The sequence below is a fragment of the Mus caroli genome, chromosome 6, assembly GCF_900094665.2.
Source record: "Mus caroli chromosome 6, CAROLI_EIJ_v1.1, whole genome shotgun sequence".
Classification (NCBI taxonomy): Eukaryota; Metazoa; Chordata; class Mammalia; order Rodentia; family Muridae; genus Mus; species Mus caroli.
Genome location: NC_034575.1, coordinates 89,819,126 through 89,842,334, shown reverse-complemented (window position 1 = coordinate 89,842,334; position 23,209 = coordinate 89,819,126). Strand labels below are relative to the sequence as shown.

The 23,209-nt window shown below is 40.2% G+C and overlaps 1 protein-coding gene across 1 annotated transcript in view; it reads left to right on the top strand.

Moving 5' to 3' along the window:
- Window positions 1-23,209, top strand: part of Magi1 (membrane associated guanylate kinase, WW and PDZ domain containing 1) — a 631,196-nt gene that overhangs the window by 509,268 nt on the left and 98,719 nt on the right. The window contains exons 5-7 of the mRNA XM_021164131.2: window positions 4,375-4,576; window positions 15,800-15,882; window positions 19,954-19,989. Of these exons, the coding sequence (XP_021019790.1) occupies window positions 4,375-4,576; window positions 15,800-15,882; window positions 19,954-19,989 (321 nt within the window). The remainder of the gene's footprint in view (window positions 1-4,374; window positions 4,577-15,799; window positions 15,883-19,953; window positions 19,990-23,209) is intronic.

The window sequence follows — 23,209 nt, the reverse complement described above, 5'->3', positions numbered from 1 at the left end:
GGAAAGACAGGAAGGGTTGCTTGATGTGTCTGTGTGGTAGGATAACCTCAGCATGTAAAGAATATGTTAAATAAATACTAATTTATGACACTGATGCTTTGTCATGCACTAACTCAAACTGATGCTTTCAGTTAACTAACACTACCTCTTCTGTGATGTATGTATAAAAGGAATTGCTCCAAATAACTTTGCCCTGTCTACCTCTTTAACTTGCAATCCACCAACTCTGAGCTAACAGCCCCTTGAACAACAGCNTAATAAGGTCCTAGCTCTGCTTTAGACTGGCTTTGCTAAATTTATGGCAGTCCCATCCAAATGTAGAAGCACTATGTGAGCATACTCACCAGGACATTAAAAAATAATCTGACATTGCTGCTGTCCTTTGCTTGGATCATTTGATGAAATTGTACCCCATAATGATGCCAGTGTAACATTCAGTGTCTGTAGTGGGACCCCAGATAGAATAATGGCCACACGCATCCTGAGGGCATAGCCTGTACCTTCTTTCTGATGTGATGATAGCAGACACTCAGCAATGAGCAGATACTAATCAGAGGACTGGTGGTGGAACGCTGGGTAGTGGGACAGTCTTCAACAAACAGTTCCTGAATTCCAGAGCTGCGAGGGGCCACTCAGGGTAAATACTTCTTATCTATTTAATGGTGGTAGAATTATACTGTTGGCCAAAGTACACTATTATTTGGAAACCCATAAACATTAAGAAAACAATTATGGGACTGGAGAGACAGATCAGTGAGTATGTCTTGGCTGCTCAAGATTGAGGAGCTAAGTTCAAATCACTGATAGGAGTAAAATGAAGACTTTAAAGAACTCACTTGCTACCTTACTTTATGTCCATACATTCTTTGGTGAACTGTCTGAAAACATGATTCTTGTATGAACTGAGTTTTTTTCAATTTGGTACTTAAAAAAAAAGTCCCTTTAAATATATACCTCAATCCTGTTGTTTGTAGCAAGGAACCATATTAGTATTTAGAAGTAGGTCTGGGGGTCTTGGGACACATTTCTGCATGGGAAGTTCAACTTCCAGAAGAACGTCAGAAATGAGTGTGTGTTGACGTCTGTGGAGTTAAGGATGAGTCTTTTCATTCTTGCTAATTACTCAGTTTATATTGATATCTATTCATTTCAAGATGACTTCCGGTGTTGTTTGATGTCTTTTCTGTTCTAAATTTCTATTAGCCTGTACTTTTAGATATAAGTTGTGAGACTTGATTTGGATTGGTTTGAGAAGGAAAGCGATTTTACGGAATGAAGCAGTTGAGTAGCCTGAGGGACAGCCCTGGTTTCAGACGTGAATCTTCAGCAACGCCCACCACCTTTCCTCTCTACTCTTCTCTGTGTAGGTCTTACTAAGACACACGGCCCCTGGCATAGCACGGGTAAAGACCTGTCTACCTGAGCATCTCAGCATCAACAAGCTGCCAGGTGCTCTACCAGAGTTTGTACACCTGATGTGCTGCTTAGTTTTATGTCAGCTTGACACAAGCTAGTCATTGAAGAAGAGGGACTCTTAAGAAAATGTCTCCAATATGATTTGCTTGTAGGCAAGTCTGTAGTGCATTTTCTTGGTTAACAATTGATATGTGAGGGCCAACTGTCTGGGGGCAGTGCTACTCCTGGGCAGGTGATCCTGGGTTTTGTGTGTATGTGTGTGTGTGTGTGTGTGTGTGTGTGTGTGTGTGTATCAACCCACATGATAACCATTCAGCCTGCAGGTGTATGTGTGTGTATACACACACGAACACACACACACACACACACACATACATATATATATATATATATATATATATATATATATACACACACACACACACATATGCAGGCTGAATAAACCATGGGGAATAAGCCAGTAAGCAGCATTCCTCCATGCCCTCAGCCAGTTCCTGTCTCCAGATTTCTGCCTTGAGTTCCTGGTCTAACTTCCCTCTGATAGATTACAATAGAAAGCACAAATATACCATTTCCTTCCCAATTTGCTTTTGGTTTTGGTGTTTTATGATAGCAATAGAAATGTAATTTAAGACACCTGACCTTCATGTTTAGCTTTGCAACATTTACGAGTGCCTGAAGCAATGGAAAAGGCAAAAATCAGAGAATCTTCCTAAATCCAAAAGTGTGAATGGGAACCACAAATGGGTTTGTCTGTTTCTATCTGGACCACCTAGACCTAGAATGACCTCCAAACAGGAGCCTGAATGATGGCACCAAAATAAGAGGTGGGAGATGTTGGCCTAGTTAGTGGTGCTAGGCTCTGGCAGAACTGCTCATCTTTTGTAGGCTTAGCCTTCTGCCATCCACCTTTTGGAGAACCTTCCTTCTGGGGTGTTGACTTCACCAGCCGTTCATCAGACGGCGTGAGAATCTATCTTTTTTATCTCCTATTCTCAGACCATCTCTCCTAGACTCAGAAATGTCTACAGAGGAATGACGTGGGAGACTGAAAATGACTGTCCTGGTTATTTTATGTCGAATCCCCATGAAGTTTGACATTTAATCTCACCATNCTCTATAAAAACATCAGCAGGAATGTCAGCAGGGCTGTTTATGGGTGTTTGGATGGCATCATCCTTGATGTTTCTGGTTAATACAGAGGCAAGGGAGACACGTTCACTGAGAACCTTCCTTTAAGATCCACCCACATGATAACCATTCTGAGGTAACTGTCTTGGTTTTCACAAGAACAGTCTCTTTAGTTTCCCAAAGGAGTCTCAGTTCTGACTCACTGTATGCCAGTGAGTCTTCATATTCTAAACTTTTATATTCTTTCCAAATTTGTCAGTATTTGATCTTTCCTGGTATCTATCAAAACTCTTCTAAAAGCTTACACAAAAATACCACTGTGCCTGTATGTTCAATTTGAGCTCCCCTGACCTCCGCCCCCTACTCCCCCCCCCAAAAAAAATTAGGAAACTGGATAAATTTATGGAATGAGAGTTCAGCTCAGTTTGAGGACATCTTGGAATAGAACCTTTAGGGTTCCAGTTGACACATTGGTTTCTTATTTGATATCTTCAAGATATTTTAAGTTTTGCTATTTTTGTTTTGTTTGGGTGGATCCTTTTGTGCTAGATATTGAACCAAGCCCCTGAATGTGACAAGCCTATGTTCTGCTGCTCAACTGTATCGCCAGCCATGCTAGTCACTCTGATTCCTTCTGTTTATCCAAGTGAAGCAGAAGCCATAGCTGATAACCAGCAATTAGGAAAAGATAAGGTCTATTTAAAAAAATGTATGGATTGGTGGAGGTAGGGATGGGGGGGGTGGTTCTTCTTCTTCTTCTTCTTCTTCTTCTTCTTCTTCTTCTTCTTCTTCTTCTTCTTCTTCTTCTTCTTCTTCTTCTTCTCTTCTTCTCCTTCTCCTTCTCCTCCTTCTCCTCCTTCTCCTTCTTCTTCTTCTTCCTCTCCCCCTCCTCCTCTTCCTTCTCCTCTTCCTCCTCCTCTTCCTCCTTCTTTTCCTTCTCTTTCTATTTCTCTTGAAATGATCAAGTGATTTCTGTCTGAGTCTATTAATGGTGACACATTACACCTACTGACTGAATCATCTCTCAACCATTTTTGGAATAAAGCCAACTTGAACAGGATGAAAGATCTTTTTGACGGGTTCTGGAATTAGGTTTGCAAGTGTTTTATTGAGAATTTTTGCAACTGTGTTCATCAGAGATACACAGTACAGGAATTTCATAATTATTAAATGCCTACCTATTGGTAAGACATTTGTAACACCCTCACTGAGGCTCAGAAAACATTGCAGAGGAAGGGATGAAAGAATGTAAGAGCTCAAAAAGCTGGAAAGTAGTGTGGAACTCTAACAACTAGGCATGACATCACCGGTGCAGCCTTCATCCCAGTATCCCTGATTACATGCTCAAGGTCTCTGTAAGATTGGGCTTGGCAATGGGCTGCTATNAAAAGGAAGTGGCTCACAAAGTCCCACACCCTGTGATGCTTTATACATAATTACTGGTTGATTCGAGGAGACAGAGGCACTTTCTTCAGTGACACTGCCATTGGCAATGCATTCATAAGTTTCTGTAAGCAGCGCAATGAGAAACTCATGGGTCACTAGAAGATGCAAGAGTAAAATAGAAGGCAGGCTACATGCGAAGAGAAGATGAGAGGGTATAAAATAGGGTAGTGAGTTAATATAATGCAAACATATTATACACATGTGCGGAGATGACATAATGCAGGCCATTATTATGCATAATTAATATCTGTTAACAGAATCTAGGATCACAAATGAGTGTGGGGAAAGAACACAGATGTATTCGTTGTGTGTTTCCCAGGCTTGTGGTGTGTTGTTGAACAGTTCTGTGCTTGTTTTTCTCTCTCCCTGTGCCTGACGCAGCCGACTCTGGAGACCAGGACGAGCACACTCTCCAAGAAGCAACGCTCCCGCCTGTGAATAGTAGCGTCCTCGCTGCTCCCATCACGGACCCTTCTCAGAAGTTCCCTCAGTACCTACCTCTTTCTGCAGAGGATAATTTAGGTCCTCTACCTGAAAACTGGGAGATGGCCTATACTGAAAATGGAGAAGTCTATTTCATAGAGTAATGTATACCATTTTCTCTACTGAAAGTGCCCTTCTCGCTCTGCCTTCCTGTTCCTGCTCTGCATATCAGTTAAGCCTGAGGAAACTGATCCCAAAACCACATTATTCTTCTCCGAGATTAAACAGACTTCTCATAAAAACAGTTTTCATCCACATCATTCTTAATTATTCAGTGCGAAAGGTTTTAGGAAGCATAAGGTCTATAATTTCTTGAAGGGGTAAGACAACTGGATCTTGCTATATAATTATAATAAATAACTATTCTATTTAGCCATTAAAATGATAAATTGTTGGCATGTTTTTCTTTAGTTTTCTTACTCCTTAGGCTTACTCAGGCTTCTTTATCCACTCTGGACATAATTTATTGTAATTGCGATTTTTCTCAAGTGCTTTTCAAAGTCCAGGGGCTTTTACTTTGACTGATGTGGACGATGTTTTTTTCCCTTTGTGTTTTGTGCCACTGTGGTAGCAAGACTCTGCTTTCCACAACATGTACTATTTTTTCTAGATCACAGATGGATGGGTGGTCAATTATTCTGTTAGAGCAGTAGTATAATGGTTCTAATTGTATTCCCAGTACATAAACAAAATATAGATAGATGTATTATCCTCACATAAACGCCCTATTAATTGAATCAGCAAAAGGAAGCATTGCCAAAGAATATTTAAAGCAATTCAACTTTCTAAAATGCATGCATGCATCTAAGTGAAGGGTCTGTGTTCTAACTGTACTATATATTTCTGTGAGTTTTAAAATTTCATAGATGTCATATATTTTGTTATTAGAAAAAGGGCAATAAAAATTAAAATTATTCATTTTCCTAAACACATGGGTGTGAGAAAGAAAGCTAGAGGCTCAGAACAGTCACTTTTGAAACCCAGCTGGGAAGAAGTTTACGAGGCCTGGAAGGAGCTCTGGTATTCTCCAGCCAGAGGGCAGAGACACCCACNGTTCAGCCTGGTTCTTGTTAATAGTGGATGCTTATTAAACACAGTAGCATAGAAGGCACAGTGGTCAGTGCTTTGTGTTTTCCCCTTCTCAGCTGTGTGACCTGGGATCCTTGCTTCTTTGGTCCTCTCCCATATCTGTGAAAGGTTATGATGGATGGTACCCACGTTTCCTGAGGGTTGGGGAGAGTGCTGCGTAAAGTGCCTGGATTGGTAACATTTAGCGTCATTGCTTCCATTCCCACCATATTCATCACATGCATGAATTTCAACATTGCTCAAAGAAAACTGGGTACCACATTTAAGTTCAAACATTCATAGTTAGATTCCATAGCAAATTGCCTTTGAAACTATGTCCATTAACTAGAATTATGCCAAACAAAGGAATATATAATAGAGATGTTCCCAGTACCAAATAATATGTGAAATAGACATTCCTGGAAAAGAATCTGCCAATAATTTTGCCAAGGACCGAGTTGATAAGTTTTAGAAAAACAAGTTCAATATGCTAACAGTGTATGAAAAGCCAGCCCCATACTACAGTTGGCTGAAGTACACACTCTGTCCTCTTTGTAAGTTAACATAGCTTTGACNTTTATTGCTCTAATCTTAAAAATTGTGGCTCTGACATGTATGACACTAGCTTTTCAGCTATTATTCCAATAGGTATTAGCTATATACTCCATTTAAGGTTAGAGATATAGTTTAGTGGTAGAGCTCCTGCCTTGTATATATGAAGGCTAGATTTGATCCCTAGCACATACATACATACATACATACATACATACATGTTCATTTATATGTATAAACATTCATACATACTTGCAATTTATATGCTAACCTAAATTTTATACATACATACACATACACACACACACGTACCCCTAAACTTTCAGTGGTCTTTTCATTCTGAAATGAGCTTAGAGTATCTTGCATTGAATAGCAAGTTTAATTAGATATGAATCTAATGAATGCGTGTTTTATAGATTTAGAAAAATATAAATACTAGATTGGTTTTGTTTGCAGTTTGCGGAAAATCTAAAATACTATAAAGATGACCACTAAAGACAAAACATANACCTAGAAACCTTGTGCATTGTGTAGCAAACTGGCGTGGAGGACTGAGGGGAGCCAGTGAGCAGGCAGTCTCAAGTGTGCCATCAAAGGAACATGGAGCTTTCTTTTTAATTCAGTTATCCCAGGCTTTGAGCAAAAGGAACTGGCAACCCAGAAACACTAGCAGAGAGACAAACAGATGGTCCTGATGCAAGCCTGCTTTCTCTAGCTCAATGACTAGGGAAGGACTGGGAATCATATAAGCCAGACAGCGTTTGGTGAGCAGCTCCTGTACCCCAGAAAGAAACACCATGCCAGGTTCCTCCCCTTTCCCCCATCAGCCAGGGTCAAGAGGGACCCTAGAGATGACCCCTTAATAGTCTGATGGGAGCCAAACCTGCCTGCCAGGGTACTCTTGGAAAGACTTGCCTTAGAGATGGAAACAGTGCCACCTGTCCTTCCCCCATATAAATACCGTAGGACTGTTAGAGGAGAGGGTGGGTTTCTCTTCTACCTGGGGAGGAGCAAGCTACTGTTTGCCTTCTAGAGTGTTGTCCAGAGAGGCTTAGAGGAGAGTCAGGATTTCCATCATTGTCCTATAGTAGAGCCCACAGGTGGAGGCCCTACTTTGCAACAATAATGAGATTCTATTCCATTCCAGCTTCATCAGTATCAAGCGCAGCCTGGAAAGTAGCTGGAATGAACCTCCCCAAATGGGGGGTGGAGGGTGGGGGTGGGGTGGGACAGGATAACAAGGATGTCCTTCCCTATCTAGTGTCATTGAAAATGACATAAGGCCCACCAACAACTAACTGTTCTTCTCTGGAGCAGTTACAAGATAAGCCAGTTAAAGTATGTTTAAGTGACATCTATAGTTTTGTAATTTAATACTTTGAATATTCAAGTTTATAAAACAGTCACTTCTTAGTTGGGCCTGGGCTGTCAAAAGCCTATAATCCACCCATTTATTTGGCTGGGATAACAAGATTTCAAAGGCCTTCTTTAGCGACATGTTTTGTTTGTTTGTTTGGGTTTTTTTGGGTTGTTGTTGTTGTTGTTTTTTGAGACAGGGTTTCTCTGTATAGCCCTGGATGTCCTAGAAATCACTTTGTAGACCAGGTTGGCCTCGAACTCAGAAATCCTCCTGCCTCTGCCTCCAGAGTGCTGGGATTAAAGGCGTGCGTCACCACGCCTGGCTACGTAGCAACATATTTAATACCCTCTTGCAAAATAATAAAGGCTTTGGGTTATAGCTCCGTGTCAGAGGACATTTGCCTAGTATGTGTTAGGACCTACATTTAATTCACAGTACCACGATAGATAATGATTGATTGGTTAATTGACAGANAAGATAAATTTCTTGTAGCAAGAGCCAGAAAGATCTCAAAGTAAGCGAAAGAAAAGTCAACAGATTCCAACATCAAGATTGCAGAGGTGTTAGCATTGTCTAAGATTTTACAAACACACATTATAGTTAGGCATGGGTGCGCACACCTGGACTCTCAACACTGGGAAGGCTGAGGCAGAAGGATGGAGAATCTAGGGCCAGCCTGAGCAACATTTAGAGATCTTGTTTCATAACTGAATGAATGACTACATACATACTTACAGCCATTACAAAATAATTCACTAGTCAATTATAAACATACTTGAAACACAGACAAAAACGGAAAGTTTCAGCCAAACAGTAGAAAATATAAAAGAAGAAAACCTGAATCATTAAATAAAATGCATCAAATTAAAAGCCCAGTAGCTGGGTCTGACAGCACTGTCAACAGCAGAGTGAAACAAAAGACAGAGGCCGAATGTGGAAAACAGAGATTACCTGAGCTGAACCACACAAACACTTAGCAGAGAAGTAATGGAGCAGACTTTTAGGAGCTTTCAGGTCAACAACAAAACATCCCACAGTGGTGACCAAAGTCTTAGGAAAAGACAGTAAGTGGGCTAGAGAAAAAATCCAAAGAATCGATGTGTCCAAATTTCCCACATTTATTGAGGAGAAACTACAGATTGAAGAAATTAGGTGAGCTCGGATTGGATACATTTATAAAAAAATGCATATCAAGTCATTACTTTTCTGTTGCTGTAATAAAGTACCACAGCCAAAAGCAACTTATGGAAGACTTTATTTCTGGTTAGAGTTCCAGAGGGAGAACCCATAATGACCAGGAAGGCGTGGCAGCAGGTGGCCAGAGCAGGGAGCTAGCTGGTCATTTATTCCTTTCACATAAGAGACACAGAAAGTTAACTGGAAATGATGCTAGGCACAAAGCTGTCAGAACTCCTCAGGCCCCTAGGACTTTCTCCAACAAGGCCCCACATCCTAAAACATCTGTAACCTCCCAAAACAGAGCCACCAACTGGACACCAAGTGTTCCAAACACACGAGTGTATGGCGACATTTCTCATTTGAACCATCATCCGTAAACATAAAATCTTTGCAGAGGAGAAATGACATCTTAGAATATACAAATATAACAGCTGATTTGCTTCTCCGTGAAAGGCCAGAACAATGGTTCTCAGCCTGTGGGTCGCAGCCCCTTTAAGAGTCTATGTATCTGATATTTACACTGTGATTCTTAAGAGTANAAAATTACAGTTATGAAGTAACAACAGAGTAATTTTATGTTTGGTCATCACCACAAACATAATTGTATTAAACGGTCGCANGAAGGTTTAGAACTGGCAGGTTAGAAAGCAGAGCAAAGCCGTTCTGGCCCTGAGAGAGGAGCAATAACTAACTCAGTGTGTACATAGACTGAAAGGACCTTTAGGATGAAGGTGCTCTTAGATGAACAAAAGCTAGAAAAGGGATCAACACCAAGCCTACCCTAAACTAAACAGCTACAGAAGACAGTGCTAGAGCAGAAGGGGACCAGAGCAGGAACAATCAAAGTACAAGTAAATATGATAAACTTCTCTTCACCTCTTGATTTTTCTGAATTAACTCAGAGGATAGAAACAGTAAGTTAATTATAAATCAGAGGGAAAAAATGTTAAGTGTAGGCAAGCATAGATGGTAACACCTGCAGTTTGTGTAATATGAAGGAAGATATAAATGTGATGAGATATGTAAATACATGTGAAGTACTTCCAAATGTGACATGATATGATCTCTTAATATTTACATGTAACACCTTATATTGGCTAGTTGTGTGCCAACCTGACATAAGCTAGAGTCATCAGAGAGGAGGAAGCCTCGGTTGAGAAAATGTCTCCATAAGATTAGGCTGTAGGCAGGCAAGCCTGTAGGCCATTTTCATAATTAGTGATTTATGGGTGGGGGAGGACCTAACCCACTGTGGGCGGCTCTCACTCCAGCCTGGTGGTCCTGGGTGTTATCAGAAAGCAGGCTAAGNAACCCATGGGAGCAAGCCAGTAAGCAGCACTCCTCCATGGCCTCTGTACTAGCTCCTGCCTCCAGGTTCCTGCCCTGCTTGGGTTCCTACCCTCACTACTTTTGATGATAAACTCTTACATGGAACTGTGAACAAAGTAAGCCCTTTTCCTCCCCAAGTTGCTTTGGTCACGGTGTCTCATCACAGCAATAGTAACCCTGATTAAGACATACCCAAAGCCACCTTTTCAAAAGCAAAATAAACAATTGAAAGTGGTACAGATAAAGAGAAAAGAGGTCTCAAGTCTAGTGGCCCACAGAAAATCTGGGAAAAGAGACAGGAAGCCAGAACATGGCTAGTGATTATCAGTAACTATGAAATTAATTTTCTAAACCTCATTTTAGATGTAACAGTTGAGGTTGGCTGAACATAAAAGTGTAGGAAAAGCATATCATAAAAATATTAATCATAAAAGAGTAAACATTATAGAATTATCTAATAAAGGAAGAAAGGAATTTTCAAAAATAATCATCAGACTTCTTGCAAAAGGAAGAATCAATAATCCAAAACAGTAGTCTGAAAAGAAATTGTTTNGTTTTGTAAATTCTTGTGACTTGAGTCTTTCTTTGTAGCCATCCTGACCTCAAACTTATTATCTTGCCTTAATCTCCTTAGTGCTCAGCTTGAGAGAAAAATCAAATTAAATGAAAATATCACATCTCAGATTGAGTAAAAAGCCAGGGAATGACAGAGATATGTGTAGTATTAACTGCATTTAAAAAAAAAAAAAAAAGATGGCTTTAGTCTGTACTCCTAAGCCTTTATCTCAAGATCCTAGAGAAAGAAGAGTAAGTCAATCTCCAGGCAAGGGACGCCTTAGCAGCTAAGAACCCTGGCTGCTCATTCAGAGGACCTGATTCCATTCCCAGCACATACATGGTGGCTCACAAAATTTGATACTCCAATTTCAGAGGCTCTGGTGTCCTCTTGTGGCTACCACGGGTGCCTGCATGCATGTGGTACACATGTATATGTGAAGCCAAACACTTATACATGTAAAATAAAATAAATCTTAACAACATCCTTAACACACACACTCAGATCAGAAGGGAGAATGAAGAACAGTCAGTATAATTGAACCCTAAAAAAAATGCATGGAATATTTCGGTCATCAAAAGTTTAGTAAAACGGATGAGTGTTTATAAGCCAAACAAAGAAGGAAAGATAGAAGTCCCACCATTATTGACCAAGGTCACACAGAGACATATGAAAAGTCCCATGAAATGGACCTGTGATTCAAGAGACACAGACTGAATTTCATCTAGTACAACATGTGTCCTTAGGAGCCCTGTAACAATTAGGAAAATGAGTTTTTAATTTTATACTTCTGAAAAAGAACTCTTAGGGCTCCCAAGTTTTCATAAAGAATTCTGTCATAGAAGAATGAGCATCATTTCTACACAATATTTTAGAAAATAAAAGTGGAAACATTATTCTGATGAGGATACAAGTGAAGGCTTGCTGTGTATGCCTACAGCACAGGCTCAAACCCTAGTCCTGAGAAACAAAAACCATCAAAAACTCAAGGACATTTCAAGCAAAGCAATGAAAAAGAAAATTCTATAGTCTAAAGAACATGGTAGTGTATACCCAAAGCCCCAGCTCTCAGGACAAGGGCGAGTTTGAGGCAAACCTGCATTGTGAGATCCTGTCTTCAAAACAAAAATAAAATATGGACAGAGGAAGAATAGTACACACATAGACCCAATCTTAATAATGCAGACAGGAATTTTCAAATTTCTGTAGTCTGAATAGATACATATCTTAGCTGACCCAGTGCACTGCTTTCTAGAGGTGTTGCCATTGATGGTATCTAGGTAAAGGTATATTGAATATAGCTGCATTCTTCCTTGTAGTGACATGACCATCTATAGTTATTTCAAACTTTAAGGTTGTACCTGTTAGGTTTTGTCAAGTTGACATATTTGGAAGTATGAAGTACTCCTCCATGACCTCTGTATCAGTCCCTGCCTTGAGTTTCTGCCCTGACTTTCCTGGATGATAGACTGCAAGCTGTAAGATGAAATTGTTTTTGTTCATGGTGTTTTATCACAGCAACAGAAAGANAATTTAAGACATAAATTGGTACCAGAAGTGGGATACTGTGGCAGACTTGACTGTTATTTAAGATTATGGTAGGACTTCAGAATATTGAGCTCGAAAAGCTATTGAGTACTCAGTAGGCTTGTGGGAGCTCAGAAGATATGAATGCTGATATCTTTTGAGATAATGAAAGCCCTGACTTGTAAAGTATAAGAGGGTTGTTTTAAGGGTTCAGTATAGACTCTGTTGTGGCCCTTTGATAATTTCAATATAAAATTTGTGATCCTGGTTAGCTAGGCCTTAAGAATTGGCTGTAATTAACAAGAGACCTGCACCTCCAAAGTGTAACTTTTGCTTTACTGCGATAAGTGATACTGGAGCTGAGAAATTAGTTGTGTTTAAAAAGAAGGCACCATCATTGAGGATCATATGTCTAGAAATATTTCCTCAAGATCACCACACAGAAACTGTGGACCAGAGGAGGCCAAAACTATACCTCATGATGGCAGCTAAGCAGAGTGATATATAAGAGTTCCCANGTAATGGCTGGTTTTGAAGTTGTGAGGTAGTCATGGACAGCAGCTGAAATTTGGCACTGTGAGAGTCCAGAAGAGGCCACTGGTGATGTTGCAGCCTCAGTTGTAGTAGAAGCCCCAGGATTTAAGAAATCAAGGAGAGAAATTGAGGCTTGGCATCCTGTGTCAGGGCCAGAGGCCCTGAACACAGACTGAGAGAGGTCATTGGTAAGGCTGCTACCTCAGATCTGGTGGAGATCCCAGCATTCTGGAGATCGCAGTACAATGGAGCAGCCACCCCAAACAGCAGCAGCTTCGGAGAGAAGCCGGCCTGAGCCTGGCAGATGTATTATGTGTGTTCTGTGTGCCAGAGCCAGAGGGGTTGAGCTGCTGAAGTCCCCTGAAGCCCAGAGGATTTTGAGTTCCAAACACTGGACAGTCACTGAGTTTATATATTTATTATGATAGAGTTTGACTTTTCTTTAATCTGATAGTAACTAGACTCTAGCTCTTCCTTTTAAAAATAAGTATGTAACTTACTTTTTTAATTATATATTTTCTTTATTTACATTTCAAATGTTATCCCCTTTCCTAGTTTCCCCTCCGAAAATCCCTTATCCCCTCCCCCTGCTCCCCAACCCACCCACTCCCATTCCTGTCCCTGGCATTCCCCTACACTGATGCATGAAACCTTCACAGGACCTAGGGTCTCTCCTCTCATTGATGACCTCTGCTACATATGCAGCTAGAGCCACCAGTCAGTCCCACCATGGGTTTTCTTTGATTGGTGATTTAGTCCCAAGGAGCTCTGTGGGTACTGGTTAGTTCATATTGATGTTCCTCCCATGGGGCTGCAAACTCCTTCAGTTCCTTGGGTCCTAGCTCCTTCATTGGGGACCCTGTGCTTACTTTTTATTTTATAGGAGTTCACATTTGAGATAGTTTGGATATTTTAATGAGGTTTTGGATATCTTAGAGCAGACATGAGTTCTGAAAATGACTAGTTATTTTTAAAGAGACTGAACTTTTAAAGTCTTTCATTTTTTAAAGACTGGGATTTTTAAAAGTTGGAGTATTCTATATTGTGATACTAATGTTAATATGAGATATTGGGAATCAATATGGAAGATTATTGATATATAAGTTATGTGTTTGTGTGTCCAAAAGGAGTTAATTGGCCTTTTGGGGTTTGTTTTTTGTTTATTTGGTTGCTTTGGTTGTTTTTCTTTTTTTCTTTTGTTTTTTGTTTGTTTGGGTACTTTTGGTCAACTTGACACAAACCGAAACATATTTGATAAAAAGAAACTCAACTGAGAAAATATCTCTACAAAATTGCCCCGGCTGAAGAGCATTTTCTTGAGTAATGACTGATATGGATGAGTTCAGCCAATGGAGGTGTTGCTAGCCCTGGGCAGCTTATCCTGAGTTATTTAAGAAGGCTGAGNAAGCCAGTAGGCATCACTCCACCATGGCCTCTGCATCAGTTACTACATTAAGCCCGAGACCTGCCTTCCCTTGATGGTGGACTTAGAGCTGTACAATGAAATAATCCCTTTCCTCCCCAGATTACTTTTGTCATATTTTATCATAGCCATAGCATTATAGCTAAAACAAATACTTGTTTCTGAAAGGTGCATTCTCTTGCCTCCCGGCAGTGTCCAGTAGAGTGTTGCTGCATCATTGTGTAGAAGTTCAGACCTCAGAGTCAGCTCTACAACCCCCTGGCTTTCATTTCTATTTCTGCCATGTGTCAGCCATGTCCTTTGGCAGATTTCACCTTTATATTCCCATTTTTCTCTTCTGTAAAATGGGNGTGATAATGTTACTGCTCATTAGTTTCCCCAGAGGGTTGTTATGAGAATTAAACTAACATATGAAATGAGGTTCTCATGGTTACAAACAGTCCCACAGAGCAAAGTGATGATGAGAATCGCTGTAGTATTTTCGTTTGTTGTTGTTGTTTAACATGGTGAAATGGCAAAATTCATTTGTATAGGCATAATTTTCTCTTTAATAATTAGTAAGATTTGCATCTAAAAGGCTGATGGAGCTCTATCCTCTTACATTGATAACCCAAACTGTAAACTTGGGATAAAAAGGATTCATGCCAAAACTTCAAATATCTCTTCCCCCTGCTCCCCAGTTCTTGTTTTTACTTCTAGTTTTGGGCCAAACCTCTTAACCTTGGAGGTCACATCTCACCCACTTAGTTGTTCAGTGAATCAGGCTCAAGTAGAACTCTGACCCCCGTGTCTTGATCCACTTGGAGAAGCACAAAGGCGACACTTCCCACTTTGCCTGTGACATTTCTAACATAACTGAAGGATAAAAGACCCTTGGGATATTTCCGTACTCAAAAGGCCCCAGTCACAGTCTGCCGAAACCTCTAGGGTTGGCCTGTACCCTTCAGGAGACATTTGGGCAGCATGTCTGTTTCTCTCTGTGTGTTTCTTTCCTCTCCCCTTTCCCCTCCTCTCTGCCTTCCCCCCTCCCTTCCCTTTCTCTTTCCTGGATTCTATTTGGGGTGCCTTTGACCTCTTTAAGGCCTGCTTTAGGAAACAGCACAACAGCTTACCAGTCCGAGAGCTTACTTACCACCAAATCTGACACTTGAGTTCAACACATGGGACCCTAATGATGACACAAGAGAACTGACTCCTGTTAGGTGTTCTTAGATCTCCACATACATCCTATGGCACAAATCCGCCCATCCATTGATAAAGAAGTCAATTAGTTAGTTCATTAAATGCCTCAATGTTGATCTTACAGAGTGATGTATATGAGTATCTTCGAGGTGCTACATGATCAAGGGGCTCCACAGTGTCAGGAAAGGGCTTAATGTGACACAGGGAGTGACAGTGCCACCTCATTTGTGGCTTTCAGTATTCTAAATTGACGTTATAGGCGAATTTACATGTAATTAAAAGTTACTCTTAGGCAAGTGTGAAGACTGATGAATAAGTCTAGACAGGCATAGACTGAATAAGAAAAGCATGTCATTTGTATCTATTATTCAGAAATAATGCCAGCATTATGTTTTAAGCATTCAGTAACTCGTTGATTATATCTTAGAAAGGAAAACCTCCTTCCCACACTCATCCTAGGCCACTGTCGGTCTAGCCTCCAGCCCTCTAGTATTTTGCCTGTACTATTGGAATGCATCTCTTTTGTGCTTCATGAGCAGATATGCAAGGCTTTGTACTGTGTTGTCATTCTTTCTCCTTAAACAAACGTCTTGTTGTTGTCTCTGGGTTTCAGCCACAACACGAAAACAACATCATGGTTAGACCCTCGGTGCCTGAACAAACAGCAGAAGCCTCTGGAAGAATGTGAAGATGATGGTAAGGACCAAGAGGTTTTAGGATCTGCACGATGGGGGCAGAGCTCATTGCACATTTGCCAAAGAGTGCTCACATGGCAAATGGGCTTGTAACATTGGAGTGCTTTGTTCCATTTTCAGGAAACACACTGTGGCTTAGAATAAAGGAGGGAATGAAATAGAATTCTTTTAGAAGAACAATTCATCAAAAGACATGTACATTCCAGGATGACTGTTGGGAATAGAGGCAGGTCAGACTTGGAAAAGACTCTAGAGAAACTCTCCAGGAATATAGAAACCAAAGATGGTTTGATGTTTCACGTTTACTAATGGACTAGATCTTAACCTGTGCTGTAAAAGCCTTCAGGGAAAAAAACAGATTTCTTGCCTCTTTTTTCATAATTGTATTGCTTGTTTAGTTTAGGGTCAATGACACGTTAGGAATGCCTTTACTGCTTAAAACGCAGCTGTAATTTTTGGAAGGCTAGAGCTGTATCTTCATCTTCTAGACATTCCTTCTGACTATACAAGTCTCTGTTGAAAAGGATTATTTCAAGTATTTGGAGTTTCTCATCATTTCTCCAAAGCAGAAGAAAACTTAATGCAGAGCAAGTATATTCTCTTTAGCACTAGAATCTGTCCCAAGTTCTGTCAAGATTGCTTTCTCTTGTGAACTTATTAAAAGGCAAAAGCTTGCCTTGCCTTGTTGCTCATTATACAATCCTGGCATTTGAATTAATACTATAATTAATTGTGTATTAGTTGTGGAATAATTATAATAATATAGTAATNCATTATAATATATATTATAATATATAGCATATATGTATATATACACATAAATATACACATATAATAACATATTTACCTGTGAGATACCAAAGCTTTATTAATTTACCCTGTAGTGCACAATTGTTTCATATGCATAAATGGTGATATTTGGAAAATGCAAGCTAATATTGCAAAGTACTATACAGTTAAAAGCCTTGTACTCTGTGATTTTTCTGTTACATATGGCTGCAGATTTTGTTCAATAAATATAGGTTTGCACGTTCATGTTTATTGGAACAAGTTCAAGTGGAAATATATGTGTTTCTAATTTAAGAGGCACAGTCCGCATGCTCATTTTACTCCAGTTCCTTGCTCCCTTAGCTGAAGAAGGAGTAAACTAGGTGTGTGAGCAGATCAGTGTCTCATACGTGGGGAGTAATGGCCATTTGAGTATTCTGTGATTCTGTTTAATATAATACATAGGTAACCAGTTTTCAAAGATGAGAACACTCCATGCTTTCTGTGAACTGTACTTTAGTACAACTTCATGGAACAGGTTTAATCTCTTTGACAAGAGATGAGTTTGAAGGCAGTTTAACCATTTTTATTACATAGCATCTTCAGAGTTCATGTCTACCATAAGTACATGGGGAATGTATGATAATAGATGATAGAAGGCCTTTCATTGAGAAAACTGCTGTGGAACAGGTGCATTATGAAAAGCTACAGAATGTTTTGTTCTTATACTAACAGCATTTTCCTTGACACAAGTATACATGCATATCCAGTGCAGGTCATTCAGTAATTATCTCATCAATATAAGAATCACATATTTCATTCATTTAGAATGATATGTGAGTGCACAGACAGCATAAACACATAATCACATGATGGCAGCTGTCAGTTCNTGGTTTTGCTGTAAGCACAGAGCTGCCTTGCCTCACTGTTTGCTGTCATGATCTGGATCAAGAAATTCCACTTCTCACACATACTGTGCCTGCATGGGAAATGCAAGCTAATATTGCAAAGTACTATATACAGTTAAAAGTCTTATACTCTGGTCCACCTGCCCATGGAATTTTATTCATAAATATAATTACTCCTTTGGTCATCAATATTTGTCTAGCACCATTAGAAGTCTTGGCCTTCCTTGTAGTTTCAGGTCAACGTTTTTAGTTGCCTGTGGTTTTGCTCCAGCGGGCTGTCTCAAAGAGATTTCTGACTCAGGATAATTAGAACTGAACTATTGACCCTATACTCAATGCTCCCCGTGTTGGTTGGAAGTAAATGGGTACACATTCAGGAATCCAATTGATCCATCACCTTTCTTCACCTCCATTTCTAATGCACGAGTCAGCTCAGTTCACACGCTTCCTTAATATGTCTGAAATCCACTCCGTCTTTTCTTCCCCACCTGTAGAGCTCCTAACTGGATTACACATGTCTCCTACCTAGATCCCTTCCTTCTGCTGCTCTCAGCAGTTGGTTGTTTTGGTTTTTTTTTTTTTTTTTTTGCTTTGTTTTGTTTTGTTTCCATGTCAGTGTGAGGGTGTCTTCTCTGCACTGCTGGGGCCTCTCTGGTTGCCTAGTAACTGCCTGTTCTGGTCTGCCTGTCCAGCCACCCTCGCTCTGCTCTGCCCTGCCCTGCCTTTTGCTTTGCACTCCCACTAGACCTCACTGAGTTGCTGCCTAACAGTTGGATGCTCAGGGCTTCCTCCTTAGAATGTGGTCACATTGCTCACAGTTGCTGAATATCTTCTATGTGAGACATCCATCCGCTGGAGACCCTGCGGACATGTCAGTGAATGCGACAGCAAAGCATCCGGCTCTCACAGAGCTTGAATTGAGTGGTTTTCATTGACACCCATGCATCTTTCACATTGTAGCTCAGATACCATTTCCATGACCTTGGCTTCAGATACATTCACGTCACTCTAGTGTGTAGCGTACTCTGGAGACTTAGGCATGGTCTTAATTTCACTGGATTTTGTTTAGTTTTGTACATGTCTTTTCTTCCAAAAGAGTCATTGTATTTGTGCCAGTTTTAACAGTTGCCTAACACAGTGGCTGGCACATACTCACTGGCGTGGGGGGTGAACAAGCCTTCCTGTGCACCTCATTAGGTAATACTAAATGGGCAGTTTTGCATTTTGTAATATCTTTGAGGTTTCCTTGTTCTTAAGTGGGAAGTCACTTATTACAGACCTTACTTTATTTAAATCTGATCTTTAAACAATAATAACAACATAAAGAATGCTATTCAAAACTGATTGCTCATGCCAGTTGGGCATGGCAGCCTGTCTGTAGACTCTACCAGGAGGCAAAGACAGAATCCTGAGGTCAAACTAGCTACCAGGATTAGCTGATTAATGGTTAGTATCTAAGACAGTCCACAGTGTACCCTGAACACTGGCATATACACCGGAAAGAGGTTTGAACCCCCTTGCCTCTGGGGTCATGTAGCTTCCTTCCAGGGTAGGCGACAGCCACCTGCTCTCTGTAGCTCGGGAGCCTTTAGCAACAAAATGAATGTTGTGTGCTGTGCCATGTTCTCATCTCAGTAATAACCAACTTATTTTATTGACAGCCAGAGGAGGTCAGAAGTGACTTGTTTTGCTAGCTGAAATAATTGAGCACAATTTCACTCAACTATNTCTGAACCGTTGGCTTAGAAAGCTTATGTACAAATCAACAAACAAACTCAAATCGGTGAGCTCTGCCTGCCATGATGCCCCTTCAGCGCAGCCTTCAAGCATCATTTCCTTGATATGTATCACCGCGGCATAGTTGATCTTTCTCCCCCTCTTGAAAGGCACTGGGGACATTATACAATCTCCCTTTTCAATTTGACCTCACTTTCCCTTTTCCAAGCCGCATTACTTTTAAGTTAAGTAATGCTCTAATTGTGAGTGTAATTGCTTCTGTGATGAGAGGATTATTGAAGGATTAAAAGGACCTATATCGAAAGGTCTCACGGCTTTGTCTACTGCAAATAAGGTGTGTAATAAGTGACTTCCCACTTAAGAACATGGAAACCTCAGAGGTATTTGTCATCATTTACAACCAATCAAATAACATTTTGACATGCAAGGAAATGAGCCGTCTAATTATTTTGCCAATATCAGCTCTTACCATTTTGTNATTTACACTGAGGTCAGGAGTTTACTAGCCAAAGCCAGTGAAAGTAACCACAATTCAGGTAAGGTCGCTGTAATGATGGGTTTTTTTTCTGCTGTTTTTCTAATGGAGTTTCTCTCTTGGTGCTGGTGTCTGAATTTGTCTTTCTCTTTTCTGTCTCATTCCTGCTCTTCCTTTGGAGAAGAAGGGGTACACACCGAGGAGCTGGACAGTGAANTAGGTAATGCCTTGCACCCGCTTGATCTCCTCTCTGCCTTGAGCTTGCCCTTCTCCAGTCACAGGCTTCGGCCTGTCTTGCCCATGAAAGNCAGTGCACTTGCTGACAGGCATGAGGCAGAGCTGTATGTAATACATGGTGAAACCGCGGGAACAGAGTGGGACTAGAAAGAGAGTAAATTAGCGATAAATAGCCCTTAAATTTAGAATTGGGGAAGAAAATGAAGGGATACTTGCCATGACCCTTGAACTTTCATATAATCTCTCTTCGCTTCATTGCTTTATTTGTTTAGTGTATAGAGTTGTTTGTATGAATAATATAAACAAGCCAAGTAAAACAAAAGCTCTGGAGTTAGAGGTGATGATCAGTGTGCTAGCNGAATAGAATAATTCCAGTGAGGGGCTGCACGGGTCATGAGTCTTAAGATTGTATTGNGGTTAAGCCACGGGCTGTGTGCTGCTGACCGTGTCACTGCAGTGAGTGACTCTGGCAGCAGGTGCCCTGTCTGTATTGAGCATGGCTCAGTGTAGATCAGCTCTTGACCACCTTGGCTGTTCCAATGTGGCCATCATTTGCACATGTCTATAATGCTGTTTCTTTCCTTTGCTNTTGGACTGGATTGCTTTGTGTTCAGCATGAGATGATAACACTGAGATCTGAACACTTCTGGAGTTANCTGCAGTCCACCCGAAGCTTCACTGAAGAGAGATGGAAAGGCACAATCTTTTTCAGTAAATTGCAGGAAAGCCATAGCGCATCGAAAACTGGCCTGCCCTTGCCTGTTCTAAGTGAAAGATCATTTGACATCAGCGTGTGTGGACTCTCGCAAGATTACTGAGTCTGCTCGTGTTTTATGATTGTCTTAACTCCTGTCAATGTGGATGTATTTTATAGAGATTACTGCTCTCATTTGCTTTTGTTTTTTATACATACATACATACATACATACATACATACATACATACAGTATTGGTTCACTAGAGCTGTACTATAGAATTTGGCCTTATTTTTTTTTTTCATCATTTGGAAGGTACCCTCTTATAACAAGCATCCTCATTCAAGCAAACCAGGGGAAAGGTGTGCTCAGAGATGTTTATTAACCAGGCAAAGTCCACAGAGCAACAGTGCTAACATGGACCCTACGTTTCAGTTCTACATCTGAACTATGGCTGAAGGATCTCATCTCAAATCCCCATAGCAGGCTAAAGAGTCTTGCCCATCCGCCATCCATCATAAACAAAAGCAGTGTGTCCTCATGAATGTTTGCTTAAAACATAATGTAATCAGTTTCTCTGTTAAATATTTTCTGACCTTTTTCAGTTTTCCAAAACTAAATGGCAAATTCTGGGACAAACAGCTTCCTTTTTTTAAATTGATGACCTATTTCTATTTTAAGCATTAGGAAACTAATTCCTGTTATTAAGTTAATTACCACATTGGAAGTGAGAAATCTGTCTTTTCATTTCAAAATAAGTTTTAGCTTAAAAAATTCAAAAACTTAATAGAATTGGTTCATCTGTTCCAGAATTGTTTAATGTGTGTGTGTGTGTGTGTGTGTGTGTGTGTGTGTGTGTACATGCTAGTACACAGAATGCTTACCAAATGAGCTATCACTCGATTCTCCACCCCACCCCCACCTCCACATACACACATACACAGAAATACCAACTAATTGCATTTCTCAACTTCAGAATGTTAGATTGTTCATAGTACAGAGGTTCAGGTCAGGGGCAGTTTCATGTACCCTCTGTGTACTTCCACCAAAGCACAGGTAATGGCATGTACACTTCCTTCTNTGTTCCTGGTATCTAACATGTCCATGGGTACACAGTAGTGGTTATGTTAATTTTTGCTAAATTAAGAAAATCAAGTACCTATTTCTACCATTTTATGTGTAGATAATCAGGTCAATTATTTTAAGTTTTGGGTTTTGGTAGGAGATCTGGCTCAATTAGTCATAGCACTATCCTTCCCTCTCATCTTTTCTACCGCACAACTGTGCAGCAATTTGCATTTTAACCTTAGCTACTTCATTTTCACTTAAATGGCCATTTCTAGCTTTACAAAGGGAAACTGGTTCCCAGGCATTTGAAGTTCATTAGTCCTTAAGACTTGATATGACAGACGAAGGCCATGAGATATATTGACAAGTTAGACTCATCTTTCACTATAGTTATAATGTTTCCTAAACTCAAGAGACATCTTAAAATTGCAAAGTGTTTTCTACAAAAGAAGGAAGGGAGGTAAGGAAGGAAAAGAGAGAAAGATGGGGGGGAAGGAAGGAAGGAAGGAAGGAGGGAAGGAAGGAAGGAAGGAAGGAAGGAAGGAAGGAAGGAAGGAAGGAAGGAAGGAAGGAGAGAGGCCTATTTCTTTGTTTCCAGACATAACCTGTGTGGCAAATGCCATTAAACCAGTGTCTCTCGATGTGCAGTCAAATCTGAACAGAATATGAACTTTGAGTAACCAGTTTGCATGTGTCTGTGTGCACATGCACACCTCCATCATGCTCTGTCTGTGACTGTTGGTAACATGTAAGAACCCTCTGATTACAAAACTGTCAGTATTTGAAAATCCCCACAACATATCATAAGTAAAACACTACATACACAAAACAAACAAAAATGTATTGAAAACTCCAAGAGAAAAAACCCAAGTCATATATAAGAGAAAATCCTCAAAATAACAGCCAGTTTCACAATGGAAACTTTTAAATTCAGAAGAGCCTGGAGCAATGCATTCCAAGTCCTAAAAGGCTATGATTGCCAACCTGTAATAACATACCCAGCAAAACTACCCACTATAACTGAACTGAAAGAAAAAATTTCTATGATATAAACAAATCAAACCTAAAGAAAATATAGGAAACAGTGTTTTCAGTTGAACAAAGGAATGGACATAGCAAAGACAGTGTGTGACGACATAGGAAGCCATAGTTATTAAAACACAGAGTTCCACTGAGAACACAATGCCACCAAAAATCAGCAGTAGGACAATTGCAACTAACATACATTTCAATTGATGGCTTTAAATTGGTCTCAGTTCTCTAATCAAAAGACACAAGTTGGATGAATGGAGAGAGTAAGACACAAAATCCATCTCTCTGTTCTCTCCAAGGAACACATCTTACTTTAAAGGTGGATAGCATCTTAGAGTAAAAAGATGAACCAAAGTACTCTAATCAAATGGGACCAGGTACCAATCAGGTGATGCTGTTCTAATATTT